The sequence below is a fragment of the Mobula hypostoma genome, chromosome 7, assembly GCF_963921235.1.
Source record: "Mobula hypostoma chromosome 7, sMobHyp1.1, whole genome shotgun sequence".
In the NCBI taxonomy this organism is placed as follows: Eukaryota; Metazoa; Chordata; class Chondrichthyes; order Myliobatiformes; family Myliobatidae; genus Mobula; species Mobula hypostoma.
The window spans coordinates 142295531-142311310 of NC_086103.1; the positions used below are offsets into that span (position 1 = coordinate 142295531).

General features: G+C 43.0%; 1 protein-coding gene across 4 annotated transcripts in view; it reads right to left on the reverse strand.

Moving 5' to 3' along the window:
* The window catches only part of LOC134349612 (palmitoyltransferase ZDHHC20-B-like), a 79835-nt gene extending 65374 nt beyond the window's left edge, over window positions 1-14461 (reverse strand). For all 4 annotated transcript variants that reach the window (XM_063054189.1, XM_063054188.1, XM_063054187.1 and 1 more), the window contains exons 1-2: window positions 14331-14461; window positions 8798-8824 (exon numbers count right to left, since the gene is read on the reverse strand). In XM_063054189.1, the coding sequence (XP_062910259.1) occupies window positions 8798-8824; window positions 14331-14448 (145 nt within the window). In that variant the 5' untranslated portion in view covers window positions 14449-14461. The remainder of the gene's footprint in view (window positions 1-8797; window positions 8825-14330) is intronic.
* Between the last annotated feature and the right edge of the window lie 1319 nt (window positions 14462-15780).

The window sequence follows — 15780 nt, forward strand, 5'->3', positions numbered from 1 at the left end:
TCAGCATTGCACAATGCACTCTTGGTGTGATCTTCACAGACACCCACTCCTCAGAAAAGTAGCAACAGCACTGAATTTCCTCCACTTATAGACAATTTCTCTTACTGTGGACTGATGAACACTCAGGTATTTAGAAATGCTTTTGTATCCTTTTTCAGCTCTACGTATCTCTACAATTCTTCTTCTAAGGTCCTCTGAAAGTTGTTTTGTTCAAGGCATGGTGCACATAAACAGATCTTTCCTATGTCAGTAACCTGACTTTATCTTTATTTATAGGGCAGGGCACCTTTGCAACCCATACCTCCAATCACATCTAATTGATTGGAACACTCGACTCTAAATAGCTTTTATAGAAGACATTACCCTAGAGGTTCACATACTTTTATGAACCTAGACTGTGATTGTTTAAATGGTGTGCTCAGTATTGACGAGAAGTAATACAATTGTTTGTGTGTTATTAATTTATGCAGATTGTTTTTTTGTCACTTATTATAACTTAAAGATCAGATCACATTTTATGAGTAATTAATGCAAAAAAGCAGGTAATTGCAAAGGGTTCACAAAGTTTTTCTTGCAACTGTAGCTTACAAGATCCCCCCACTTTTCCGACATTCTCCTGTGACTTGGCAGAGATATCAAGCAACACACATCAAAGTTGCTGGTGAACGCAGCAGGCCAAGCAGCATCTATAGGAAGAGGCGCAGTCGACGTTTCAGGCCGAGACCCTTCGTCAGGACTAACTGAAGGAAGAGTGAGTAAGGGATTTGAAAGCTGGAGGGGGAGGGGGAGATGCAAAATGATAGGAGAAGACAGGAGGGGGAGGGATAGAGCCGAGAGCTGGACAGGTGATAGGCAAAAGGGGATACGAGAGGATCATGGGACAGGAGGTCCGGGAAGAAAGACGGGGGGGGGGGTGACCCAGAGGATGGGCAAGAGGTATATTCAGAGGGACAGAGGGAGAAAAAGGAGAGTGAGAGAAAGAATGTGTGCATAGAAATGAGTAACAGATGGGGTACGAGGGGGAGGTGGGGCCTAGCGGAAGTTAGAGAAGTCAATGTTCATGCCATCAGGTTGGAGGCTACCCAGACGGAATATAAGGTGTTGTTCCTCCAACCTGAGTGTGGCTTCATCTTTACAGTAGAGGAGGCCGTGGATAGACATGTCAGAATGGGAATGGGATGTGGAATTAAAATGTGTGGCCACTGGGAGATCCTGCTTTCTCTGGCGGACAGAGCGTAGATGTTCAGCAAAGCGGTCTCCCAGTCTGCGTCGGGTCTCACCAATATATAAAAGGCCACATCGGGAGCACCGGACGCAGTATATCACCCCAGTCGACTCACAGGTGAAGTGATGCCTCACCTGGAAGGACTGTTTGGGGCCCTGAATGGTGGTAAGGGAGGAAGTGTTTGTTGTTGGCAGAGATATCATCTGTGCACATAAGATGCATGCAGAGAAAGTCCAGCACACCACAAAGCAGGAACCTCTTACAAACCTAAGTCACTATAGTGAACTCTGTCCCTTTCTTGACGTATTTAGAGCACACAATGCACTTCAGAGGCTCCTCACCCAATCATCATTCTGGGTGAGTTCCATCTCACAGGTCTGCTCATCAGACTTTACCATGAGTAAGTATGTCATCAAGGACTACATTTTCGAAGCGAGAACAGTTAAAGACCGCGTAGTGAGACTGTTTCAAGACTAGTCTATTCTTTTGCAAAAGACAATGAAATGATCAAGCAACACACATCAAAGTTGCTGGTGAACGCAGCAGGCCAGGCAGCATCTCTAGGAAGAGGTACAGTCGACGTTTCAGGCTGAGACCCTTCGTCAGGACTAACTGAAGGAAGAGCAAGTAAGAGATTTGGAAGTGGGAGAGGGAGGGAGAGATCCAAAATGATAGGAGAAGACAGGAGGGGGAGGGATGGAGCCAAGAGCTGGACAGGTGATTGGCAAAAGGGATATGAGAGAATCATGGGACAGGAGGCCCAGGGAGAAGGAAAAGGGGGAGGGGGGAAACCCAGAGGATGGGCAGGGGGTATAGTGAGAGGGACAGAGGGAGAAAAAGGAGAGAGAGAGAAAGAATGTGTGTATATAAATAAATAACGGATGGGGTATGAGGAAGAGGTGGGGCATTAGCGGAAGTTAGAGAAATCAATGTTCATGCCATCAGGTTGGAGGCTACCCAGACGGAATATAAGGTGTTGTTCCTCCAACCTGAGTGTGGTTTCATCTTTACAGTAGAGGAGGCTGTGGATAGACATATCAGAATGGGAATGGGATGTGGAATTAAAATGCGTGGCCACTGGGAGATCCTGCTTTCTCTGGCTGACAGAGCGTAGGTGTTCAGCAAAACGATCTCTCAGTCTGCGTCGGGTCTCGCCAATATATAGAAGGCCACATCGGGAGGACCGGACACAGTATATCACCCCAGCTGACTCACAGGTGAAGTGTTGCCTCACCTGGAAGGACTGTCTGGGGCCCTGAATGGTGGTAAGGGAGGAAGTGTAAAGGTATGTGTAGCACTTGTTCCGCTTACAAGAATAAGTGCTAGGAGGGAGATCAGTGGGGATGGATGGGGGGGAATGAATGGACAAGGGAGTCGCGTAGGGAGCGATCCCCGCGGAAAGCAGAGAGAGGGGAGGAGGGAAAGATGTGCTTAGTGGTGGGATCCCGTTGGAGGTGGCGGAAGTTACGGAGAATAATATGTTGGACCCAGAGGCTGATGGGGTGGTAGGTGAGGACCAGGGGAACCCTATTCCCAGTGGGGTGGCGGGAGGATGGAGTGAGGGCAGATGTGCGTGAAATGGGGGAGATGCGTTTGAGAGCAGAGTTGATGGTGGAGGAAGGGAAGCCCCTTTCTTTAAAAAAGGAGGACATCTCTCTCGTCCTGTAATGAAAAGCCTCTTCCTGAGAGCACATGCAGCGGAGACGGAGGAACTGCGGGAAGGGGATGGCATTTTTGCAAGAGATAGGGTGAGAAGAGGAATAGTTCAGATAGCTGTGAGAGTCAGTAGGCTTATAGTAGACATCAGTGGATAAGCTGTCTCCGGAGATAGAGACAGAAAGATCTAGAAAGGGGAGGGAGGTGTTGGAAATGGACCAGGTAAACTTGAGGGTAGAGTGAAAGATGGAGGCAAAGTTAATGAAGTCAACAAGCTCAGCATGTGTGCAGGAAGCAGCGCCAATGCAGTCGTCGATGTAGCGAAGGCAAAGTGGGGGACAGATACCAGAATAGGTTTGGAACATAGATTGTTCCACAAAGCCAACAAAAAGGCAGGCATAGCTAGGACACGTACGGGTGCCCATAGCTACACCTTCAGTTTGGAGGAAGTGGGAGGAGCCAAAGGAGAAATTATTAAGAGTAAGGACTAACTCCGCTAGACGGAGCAGAGTGGTGGTAGAGGGAAACTGATTAGGTCTGGAATCCAAAAAGAAACGACTTCCCAGTGGCCACACATTTTAATTCCACATCCCATTCTGATATGTCTATCCACAGCCTCCTCTACTGTAAAGATGAAACCACACTCAGGTTGGAGGAACAACACCTTATATTCTGTCTGGGTAGCATCGAACCTGATGGCATGAACATTGACTTCTCAAACTTCCGCTAATGCCCACCTCCCCCTCGTACCCCATCCATTATTTATTTATATATACACATTCTTTCTCTCTCTCTCTTTTTCTCCCTCTGTCCCTCTGATTATACCCCTTGCCCATCCTCTGGGGTTTCCCCCCTCTCCCTTTTCCTTCTCCCTGGGCCTCCTGTCCCATGATTCTCTCATATCCCTTTTGCCAATCACCTGTCCAGCTCTTGGCTCCATCCCTACCCTTCCTGTCTTCTCCTATCATTTTGGATCTCCCCCTCCCCCTCCCACTTTCAAATCTCTTACTAGCTCTTCCTTCAGTTAGTCCTGACGAAGGGTCTCGGCCCGAAACGTCGACTGTACCTCTTCCTAGAGATGCTGCCCGGCCTGCTGCGTTCACCAGCAACTCTGATGTGTGTTGCTTGAATTTCCAGCATCTGCAGAATTCCTCATGAAATGATTATTTGACTTTTAGTTTCAGTAGTTAAGTTTGACATTATGAAGGCCAGGCTGGGAATGGTCTCTCTCTAAAGGTGCTGTTTATTGTGGATAAACATCACTTCCCATTTATAAGCTGTTTTTTCACATCATTTCCTGCACAGATTAATTTGGATTTCAACTTTAAGTACACATGGTAGAAAGACACCCATCTCCACCCACTCTTTATTTGTCCTTGAAATAGCAATATCTGTGAGTCTGAGGTTTTCTTTAGTGGATGTACTTTGAAGGAAGTGTTATGTTTATCATTCATCTTTATTAAGCTAATGAATTCACTCAATTCCACTGCATAGCTATAGAATGTTGTATGTGTGTATTACCTTGTTAATGCTGATTGTGAGAATAATATTAGCATATTCAGACAAGTAATGGTTCTGTATTGAATCTAACACATGTTTTACTTAACTTTCTGCAGGTTCACAAAGCTTGTCATTAAAAACCCTGAAGAAAGCTTCTGGCTTGGGTGATTTTTGAGAAGGTTTAATGCCCTGTGAAGACAGCAGAGTGAAAAAAAATTGCTGTTTCAAGGGCAAACAAAGAGTGGATGGAGATGGATGTCTTTTCACAATGTCCTTCAAGTTGAAGTCCGAATAATTTGTGCAAAACATTATGTTAAAAAACAAAACAGCTTACGAATAGGATGTGATGTTTGTACAAAACAAACAGTACCTCGAGACAAAATAATCCCTCTCAACTCCATTCTTGTCTTCTCCCCGTGATTTTTGACACCTTGTCTAATCAAGAACCTATCAATTTTTGTTTTAAATATACTCATTGAATTGGACTCCACAGCCATTCATGGCCATGAACTGCACAGATTTACCACCCTCCAACCAAAAAAATTCGTCCTCATCTCTGTGGATATCACTCCATTCTGAGAGTACGCCCTCTGCTCCCAGACTCATCCACTACAGAAAACATCCCCTGCACATCCTCTCTACCTAGGCCTTTCAATAGTCGATAGATTTCAATGAGATCTGCCCTCATTCTTCTAAGCTCCAGCGAGTACAGGCCCAGAGCCAAACGCACCTATACATTATTTCATTCATTCCAGAATCATTCCTGTAAATCTCCTCTAGATTCTCTCCAATGCCAGCACATCTTTTCTTAAATAAGGGCCCCAAAACTACTCACAATACTCCATGTGCGGTCTGACCAATGCTTTATAAGGCCTCAGCATCACATCCTTGCTCTTGTATTCTAGTCCTCTTGAAATGAATATGAGCATTACATTTGACTTCCTTACCACTGACTCAACCTGCAAGTTAACCTGCACAAGGAGTCCCGAGTCTCTTTGCACCTCTGATTTTTAAATTTTCTCATTTACAAAATAGTCTACACCTTTATTCCTTTCACCAAAGTGCATGACCATTCACTTCTCTACACCATATTTCATCTGCTACTTCTTTGCCTATTCTCCCATTCTGCCATAGTCCTGCTGCAGACTGTTTCCTCAACACTATCTGCTTCTCCACCTATTTTCAAATTGTCCACAAAGCCATCAATTCCATTATCATTGACATATAATGTGAAAAGAAGTGGTCCCAACACCAACTCCCGTGCAACATCTCTCGTCATCGGCAGCCAACCAGAAAAGGCCTCTTTTTTTCCCATTGCGCCCTGCCAGTCAGTCAATCTTCCATCCATGCTAGTATCTTTCCTGTAATACCATCGGCTCTTAAGGGGGAGGAGAAGATGGCGGCGTGACGCAGCGCGCGCAGCCTCTCCGGTGAATGATATCTGTATTCTTGCTATTGAGGGAGTACAGCGTAGGTTCACAAGGTTAATTCCCGGGATGGTGGGACTGTCATATGTCGAAAGACTGGAGTGACTGGGCTTGTATACTCTGGAATTTAGAAGGCTGAGAGGGGATCTTATTGAAACATATAAGATTATTAAGGGATTGGACACGCTGGAGGCAGGAAGCATGTTCCCGCTGATGGGTGAGTCCAAAACCAGAAGCCACAATTTAAGAATAAGGGGGTAGGCCATTTAGAACGTAGTTGAGGAAAAACTTTTTCACCCAGAGAGTGGTGGATATATGGAATGCTCTGCCCCAGAAGGCTGTGGAGGCCAAGTCTCTGGATGCTTACAAGAAAGAGATGGATAGAGCTCTTAAAGATAGCGGAATCAAAGGTTAAGGGGATAAGGCAGGAACTGGATACTGATTGTAGATGATCAGCCATGATCACAGTGAATGGCGGTGCTGGCTCGAAGGGCCGAATGGCCTACTCCTGCACCTATTGTCTATTGTATTTGTTAAGATGGAGACAGACGTGAGAAGCACAGAGGAACATCTGGAGAAAATTCTGAAATGCCGGCTTCACTGCCGCTGCTACTGGGCGATTGAGAATCTCCGGAGGGGAAAGCCCCAAATCCTCGGCTTTGCCTATTGCTTGGTGGCTGGGGCCGGGGTCAAAGCGCTCGACAGAGATGGTGCTCAGTGTCAGAGGACTGGTCAGAGGCTCGAAGTTTTCCCACGGACTCAAGAGTCGGCTGTGGTCGGGTGCTTCCAGGGTGCTGCATCGGCAAGTTTGCGGTGCTGGAGGTTCATGGCTGGGAGAGTTTTCTTCCTTCTACCGTCTGCATGAGATGATGGGACTTTCGAGAGACTTTGAGACTTTTTTTTTTACTGTGCCCATGGTCTGTTATCAAATTACGGTATTGCTTTGCACTGTTGTAACTACATGTTATAATTATGCAGTTTTTCAGTCTTGGTCTGTCTTGTGTTTCTGTGATATCATACTGGAGGAACACTGTATCATTTCTTAATGCATGCATTACTAAATGACAATAAAAGAGGACTGCATGTCCTCATAATCTACCTTGTTAAGCTGCTTCATGTGTGGCACCTTGTCAAAGGCCTTCTGTCTAGGTAAACAAAGTCCACTGACTCTCCTTTGCCTGTTATTTCTTCGAAGAATTCCAACAGATTTGGCAGACAAGATTTCCCCTTAAGGAAACCATGCTGACTTTGGCATATTTTATCATGTGACTTCAAGTACTTCAAAACCTCATCCCTAACAATGGACTCTAACATCTTCCCAACCAGTGAAGGCAGGCTAACTGGCCTATAATATAATTTCTTCTGCCTCCCTCCCTTCTTAAAGAATGGAGTGACATTTGGAATTTTCCAGTCCTCTGGAACTAGTCCACCAGAATCTAGCGATTCTTGAAAGATCATTACTAATGCCTCCACAATCTCTTCAGCTACTTCTTTCAGAACCCTGGGGTGTAGTCCATCTGGTCCAGGTGACATCTACTTTCAGATCTTTCAGCTTTCCAAGCACCTTCTCCTTAGTAACAACAACTACACTCACTTCTGCCCCGACACTCTCCAATTTCTGGCGGACTGTTAGTATCTTCTACAGTGAAGACTGATTCAATTTAATATTAAATTACAGTATTAAGTTCATTGGCCATTTCTCTGTTCCCCATTACTACCTCTACAGTGTCATTTTCAATTGTTCAATATCCACTCTCACCTCTCTTTTACTCTTTATATAGGAATTGATGAAGGAGTTGGGATTGTTAGCTGCTAATTACTGTTTGCAGCGTACGAATATATCAGGCTGCTTCCCGACTTTGGAATTAATCTAACCTCGGAATGTTTCCAGATGTCAGCAAGGATGATTCTTCAGGGTTGATTGAACTGGGTGGGTGTGCCTTTGCCATATCCGGTTCACTTCTATTTTGCTTAGGAAATATTTGTTACAACTTTGCAGTTTGCTAGATGATTTCAGAGATAAGAGGCAACAATATTGCTATGGTCTCAGACACACACTAGCCAGAAATACCAGGTTTCCTTCCTTAAAACAGTTATTGTTGAAAGGTAGCTAGACAGCTGGATCACCAATGCTATATGTTTATAATAAACGTAATCACTTTCTACAATCGAATAGATTTAATTAAAATAAAATCCAAAGCACACATTTCAATTGTTGGAATTTATATTATAGCTTAAGGTTATTAATTCCAGTCTTCTAGATTAGTCTAAAATATATAAAAACACAACCTTGCTTTCTTTCCATCTGAAACAAGTCATAGATTCTATAGTTTTAATCACAATTTCTCATTAATTCTTCCTCAGGTTTACATATACATGCAGCAACAAAGCTATCCCTATAAGTAATATGAAATACAAATACTGGATAAGTTAAATAAATGGGATATAACCACTTAAAAATAATTGATTCTGATGGAAAGGAAGAAACATGAATGGAAATACTCCTTGTGTTTCAGTTTTTTGACAGCTGTACAGCTTTGATATGGGAATTAACTTCCATTTGCAGTTTAAGTAATGTAAATAGATTTAGTTGGTACATTACAAAACTGACAAAGAAAAACATAGCAATAATTATGTTGAATTTTGTAGAAACACTAAAGATCAGTGGTCTAAATATTAATACCCTAAGAAATAATCAACGACTTCCAAAACCTGGATTCAGAAATTTTACAGCATGTGTCAAATGCTATAATTATCCTGAAATCCAAAGGAGTTAAATGTTTCTTACCATATCATTGATAGAACTGATGTTGTTGATTATAGACATTATGCACAGTAAAATGAAACTACAGTTGTATCACAATGAAGTTCTATATTTGCCTGAATACGCAATGATACAAGTTTCTAAATTCAAATGCAAAGTTTTAAAAAAAAATTGTATTACTTCTATGAGCCATCAAAGCACTATTTGGTTAATTTTGATGCTTACCTTTTTCCCCAATGCTTTGGATGGTAACTGTAGGATAGAAGAAAACAGTTAAAATGTTAAACTCTATTTTCATATTTTAATTGTTAAACCCAAATAGTGGCACCTATTTTGACAGGAAGAGAAAACTTTAATCCTATTTAATGTATAGCTCAGCCACCAATAGTACAGATGAGTTTACTAACCTGTAAAATACATGAAGCAACACTGAATTTGTGTACGACTTTCTTAAAGGGGTATTTTTGATATGTGCCTCTGGGAGAAAAATTCCCAGTGGCTGTCCATATAAGCCCTGCCTCTGGAATCAAAATATTATCCGTACATGTTTAACCACAGTCTGTACACACCTGCCCTATACTTCTGAAACAAACTCACAACCATGCACTCAGTTCTGAAAACAGTTATCATTAGCTGGTGTTGCAGTCCTACAGACCGTGTTAAAAAAGTGTAATTGCCTTCTACAATAATTAAAAAACCATGGCAGAAAAGCTTTGCTCCTATAGATAAAAGATGATGGCCTTAAAAGAAAAAAAAACATTCTTTCATTATCAAGTTTATCTTTTTGATATAAGTAACTTCTAAAATATTTCACATGCACAGGTTTCCCTCTGACATGGTACCTAATGTACAACTTTTCACGAGCAAGCTGTTGGCAAGGTACTTTAATAGTCATATAATCATAGAGCACAGAAATTGAATGTCATGGATAAAATAGATTTTCAGTCTATTTCACAGGGTAGAGAACTCTAAAACTGGGGAGGGAGCAGAGGTTTAAGTTGAGAGAGGAATGATTTGAATAAGATCTGAAGGACAATTTCTTCATGGAGAGGGTACTGGCTATATGGAGCATGCCGCCATAGTAAATGGTACAAGTGCTTAAAAGAAATTTGGACAGGGAGAGCGATATGGGCCAAATGCAGGTATTTGCATTTACCTCAGGAAGATACCTTGGTCAGCCCTGATTTTTTTTTTGTAATGAATGTTCCAGTAAAACCCAAAACACAATCGATTTTCATCTTCGCAAACATGAGGAATTCTGCAGATGCTAGAAATTCAAGCAACATACATCAAAATTGCGGGTGAACGCAGCAGGCCAGGCAGCATCTCTAAGAAGAGGTACAGTCGACGTTTCGGGCCGAGACCCTTCGTCAGGACTAACTGAAAGAAGAGCTAGTAAGAGATTTGAAAGTGGGAGGGGGAGGGGAAATCCAAAATGATAGGAGAAGACAGGAGGGGGAGGGATGGAGCCAAGAGCTGGACAGGTGATTGGCAAAAGGGATATGAAAGGATCATGGGACAGGAGGCCCAGGGAGAAAGAAAAGGGGGAGAGGGAGAAAAAACCCAGAGGATGGGCAAGGAGTACAGTGAGAGGGACAGAGGGAGAAAAAGGAGAGAGAAAGAATGTGTGTATATAAATAACGGATGGGGTACGAGGGAGAGGTGGGGCATTAGCGGAAGTTTGAGAAGTTAATTTTCATGCCATCAGGTTGGAGGCTATCCAGACGAAATATAAGGTGTTGTTCCTCCAGCCTGAGTGTGGCTTCATGTTTACAGTAGAGGAGGCTGTGGACAGACATATCAGAATGGGAATGGGACGTGGAATTAAAATGTGTGGCCACTGGGAGATCCTGCTTTCTCTGGTGGACAGAGTGTAGGTGTTCAGTGAAACGATCTCCCAGTCTGAGTTGGGTCTTGCCAATGTATAGAAGGCCACATCGGGAGCACCGGACACAGTATATCACCCTAGCCGACTCACAGGTGAAGTGTCGCCTCACCTGGAAGGACTGTCTGGGACCCTGAATGGTGGTAAGGGAGGAAGTGTAAGGGCATGTGTAGCACTTGTTCCGCTTACAAAGATAAGTGCCAGGAGGGAGATCAATGGGGAGGGATGGGGGGGGGGAACAAATGGACAAAGGAATCGCGTAGGGAGCGATCCCTGCGGAAAGCAGAGAGACGGGGGGCGGGGGGGAAGGGAAAGATGTGCTTAGTGGTGGGATCCCGCTGGAGGTGGCGGAAGTTACAGAGATTTTCATCTTTTTTGCTCCAGTCCTGCTGAAGGGTCTCGGCCGAAAACATCGACTGTACTTTTTTCCATAGATGCTGCCTGGCCTGCTGAGTTCCTCCAGCATTTTGTTGTGTGTTGCATGGATTTCCAGCATCTGCAGATTTTCTCTCTTGGTTGTGATTTTCATCTTTACTTTTAATGAATAGAGTAGTTTTACAAACAGTTTATCAGTTGAATTTTGTTATTTAGAGAAGACGGTTTAAACATTGACTGGTATTGAGAACATCTCTGCCCACTAAAATGGCAAAGATATTATTTCTGAATCTCTTACTAACATTCAGCATCAACAAAGATTATATATCTGAGAAAAATCTGCTCATAATTCATTTTCCATTTTAATACGTGAGGGTTCTGAATGGTTCTTCAGAATTGCCTGTAAACCGATTCTTTCCATTAGTCAGCCAATTAACATGAACATTTATTTATTGTCTTCACTGGTACAGAGTCAAAATGTCACATATCCAATGGCTAATTGTAATGGCCTTAATGAATAAATGGATGTTACATTGTTTCATAAAGTATTTCACAAGTGTGTGTCAATCAAAGAGATATACTTTGTCAGATTTCAACACAAATTTCTTAAATGAATTCTCAATTTGGCCCATACACACCACGCCGCAACCATTTTGCACCTCTGAGTCTTCAGTTCACACAGAAAAATGAAAGAGGTACAGGAACGAGAAGAGGGCATGTCCAGGATGGTGACAGCCCTTAACCTTTACATATAAAGGTTGAGGATCCCTACCAACCACCCCACAATCTCTTTAACCCACTACCATCAGGAAGAAGGTACAAGAGCGTTAGGACCGCTAGACTGGGTGATGGCTTCTTCCTTCAGGCTTTGAGACTAATGAATACTCTGCCACCACCGAGGTCTTGTCATTCGGACACCAAGCTGTTTACTGTTTCCTTGTGTTGTGCACTACATGCACTTTGAATTATATTTTATTAATTTACTTGTGGTAATATTTATTTTATGTACTGTGTGTGATATGTTTTATGGGTGCACTGTTCAGAGAAACATTGTTTCATTTAGTTGTATATTTGTATAGTCAGATGACAATAAACTTGAACTTAATTATGGAAGTCATCTTCTTTAGGTACCACCTCTTGAAGATGTCTTCAATGGTGGGGAGGGTTGTGCTCATGATAGAGCTGACTGTGTTCTTAACCCTCAGCAGCCTCTTTTGATCCTACACATTGGAGTCTCTATACCAAACAATGATGCAACCAGTCAGAATGTTCTCCATCATACACATGTCAAAACTTGCAAGTCTTTGGTGTTATACCAAATTCCTTCAAACTCTTAATGAAATGGAACTGCTGCCATGCCTTCTTTGTGATTGCACTGTATTGGGCTCAGGATAGATTGTTAGATCTTGACACCGAGGGACGCTCTTTCCACTGCTGGCCACCCCTTCCCATGAAACTAGGGTATGTTCCCATGACTTCCCCTTCCTGAAGTCAACAATCAATTCGACGGTCTTGCTAATGTTGGATACAAAGTTGTTCTGACACCATTGACCGAGCTGATCTCACTCATGCGCAATTCTTCATTGTTATCCGAGATTTTACCAACAATAGTGGTATCGCTGGCAAATTTATCGATAGTGTTTGAGCTGTGTTGATCTACGAGTCTACAGATTAGAGCGGTTGCTTAAGCACACATCCTTGATGCGCCTGTGCTGATTGTCAGCAAGGAGGATATGTTATTACAGATTTACACTGATTGTAGTCTCTCGATAAGTAAGTGAAATATCCAGTTGTGGAGAAAGATACAGAGGCCCAGGTTTTGCGGAGCATTAATTAGTACCCAGGGAAGCTAAAAGCTTACTTAATGAATTGTGTTTTAAGACATCTGCTAAAATAGATATAGCAAGGTGGGGAATTATTGGATAGGAATTCCTAATCTCAGGACTTCTAACTGAAATGTGTGATGCATTGGAACCTATAAAATGAAAGAGGGCAGTGAAATTATTAATAATAATTTCACTTTATCTAGAACATTGATGTACAGGTTAATATTGCAAGGCACTTCTCAATAATATTTAACAAAACTTGACATCAGATATGAGGGCAAATGACCAAAATCCCAATTAGAGGCAGGTTTAAATGTGTACCTTAAAACTCTGAGGCAGAATGAACTCCAGTGCTTAAGGTCTCAAGACATGGCTACTAACAATGGTACACAACGTGTAAGCAAGAAACCATAATTGGAGGGGTGCAGGGTATCTTAGAGGTTAAATAGCAATTACAAAGGAGAGGGCAGAGGAGGAAGAGATTGTGTAAACTAAGGTGGTGCTTCATTTAAGTTTACAAACATTTGGCTTTGTCAAACAGGATTGACTTAGTACATAAGAAACAGGCTTAGATGACTTTAGATTTACAGAAAATAGGAGATATTTTACTAGGAATGTGTAAAACTAGGGGGTTTAATCAGATCTAGGGGGTAATAATGCTGTGATGCAAGCTTAAGCTGCAGATGAACTTGGTTTGCCACTGTTTGGGCAGGTAGTATTTGATCTACAGGTCTTCATGGGGTCAGGTATGACAAAGTTTACATTAATCTGGTTCAGTTTCTCAATTGTCAAGATTTGGATTGAAGTTACCAGAAGAGGAATCAAGTTTGTAGTCAAAATTGAAAACAATAGATTTAATATTCCCAGTACTTTATTAAAGAAATTTCCATTTTAAAAACTGTCACTGGACGTTTGCATGTCACTCCAGTTCAGCTTGCAACTTAACACTAGTAAAGAGAGGATGCACTCTAAAAAAGCATCTATTTGAGAAATGTTGCAAGGGCGGTTAGTTCAAAAATGGTGACGGGTGGTTGCTACTTATAGGCCACTGCGTGAGGTTAGGTAACACAACACAAGAATGAATCAGGAACTTCCTGATCAATGAGATCATCTTTCCACCTGAACCAAGAAAACAAAACACGGAAGTTAAACTGATGGACAGCTGCTAAGTTTTTCGTTTACAAATTTAAAGATTAAGTTACCGTCGAAAACGTTGCCTTAAACTACAAGAATCTGCTTAGTGGAACACACTTCACACCACTTGAAGCTATTACCCTCCTATGTTCTCGTCATTACCACGAACGCATTTTGGGGGGAAAAACACCAAAAAATATTCTACAAGTGATGATTGAATCAGAATCAATTCTACCGTCGATTAAATCCGGTGGCCAACCCATTCACTTTAAGCTAATCGGATCTACGGGACAGTGGTTGTGGTCACCTGCAGCTGGACGGACTACGTGGAGGCTGCTAATAACGGAGCAGTTGGTACCCTCTGCTAATGCTGAACCTGTATCAGACACCCACCGCTCCCCGGCGAATTCGCCGGGATGGGAGTGGGAGACCGGCACAGCCACTTCTTCCGCCTCCTCCTCCTCCTTCTCTGCACCACAGTACAATAAAATGGTTCAGAACAATACAAATCGTAACATGCCATTTATATTTTACTCACAGATACATAATTCTACCACATAAGCGTAGTAAGACCAACAGACAACGAGCGTGATAAAAATGACAGGGATCCAACCGACCACCCGTTGACAACACCTCAGGACGTTCGACGGCGCCATCTTGCTCCCACCCCCGGCCCAGCCGGAGACACTGCACATGCGCACACTACCTCTGTGCGAATCGCCGGTGGGCAATTGTCACGTGACTCAGATCGCCCCGCCCACATTTTGACGGCTGCAATTGTCAACTATGTTGTGGCTTTGATCGTGACCATTGTTGCAGCAGTGACTGCAGATGATGAGATACGTTTGAAGCGTAAAGCACGTATATCTTTTGGAGTTACTGAGGTTATGGAGGGCTATTTAAATAAGGTTCTATCAAAAGTATGATTTTGTAGATTTTGAGGTATAGTGTCTCTAATTCACTGTTTGGTGGGGTTGTGCGCATCCCCTCACACAATCTTGCGGTTCTGGAAGCTCACTCAGGAACGGGGAGAGAGTAAGTTAACTGAAGAGAGTTTGGGTCTCAGGTTAGCTGTCGTAGACTATCCGAGAGCGGGACAAACGGCGCATTGGTCTGCCAAGGTGTGGTGTACGGTCTGCGGATCGAATGGGACGAATTCCGGGTGTTGGGCTGATTGTAGGATCGCGGTCATCAGTTGAGGTCTGGAAAGAAACAGTGCGGGCTCCGACCACCCTGATTCTGTGGTGAGATTCAGAAAAGGCAGCATAAAGCGGTATACAAAGCCAATCCTTTTATTAATAGATAAAAGTAACAAATTGCAGATGATGGAAGTCTGAATAAAAAACTGCCAGACTTGGTCAGGAAGCAACTGTTGAAACAGAAACGGTATTGCGTCAAGACCCCTAAACAGAATTGAGAATGAGAAGCTTGTTAAGTGGGAGAGAAGGTAGGGGAGGGCAATGGTGGAACAAACGGAATCATTTTCTGCTTTCATTGCTAGTAATAGTAGATAATTCAATTCATAGCCTGGTTGTTAAACTACTCCATTTGTTCAAAGATGAAAATCGATTTTCATATCCCATTCCGATATGTCCCTTCATGCCCTCCTCTACCGTCGCGATGAGGCCACACTCAGGATGGAGGAGCAACACCTTATATTCCATCTGGGTAGCCTCCAACCTGATGGCATGAACATCAATTTCTAGAACTTCCAGTAATTGCCCCCATTCCCATTTCCCTCTCTTACCTTTTCTTTTTACCTGCCTATCACCTCCCTCTGGTGCTCCTTCCCCTTTCCTTTCTTCCATGGACCTGTACTCTCCTATCAGATACCCCCTTCTCCAGCCCTTTATCTCTTTCACCAAACGACTTCCCAATTCTTTATTTCACTGCTACCTCTCTCCCGGTTTCATTATCACCCTGTGTTTCTCCCTCTCCTCCCCCCACCCTCTAACCATCTTTTTTTCCACTGTCCTGCTGAGGGGTAT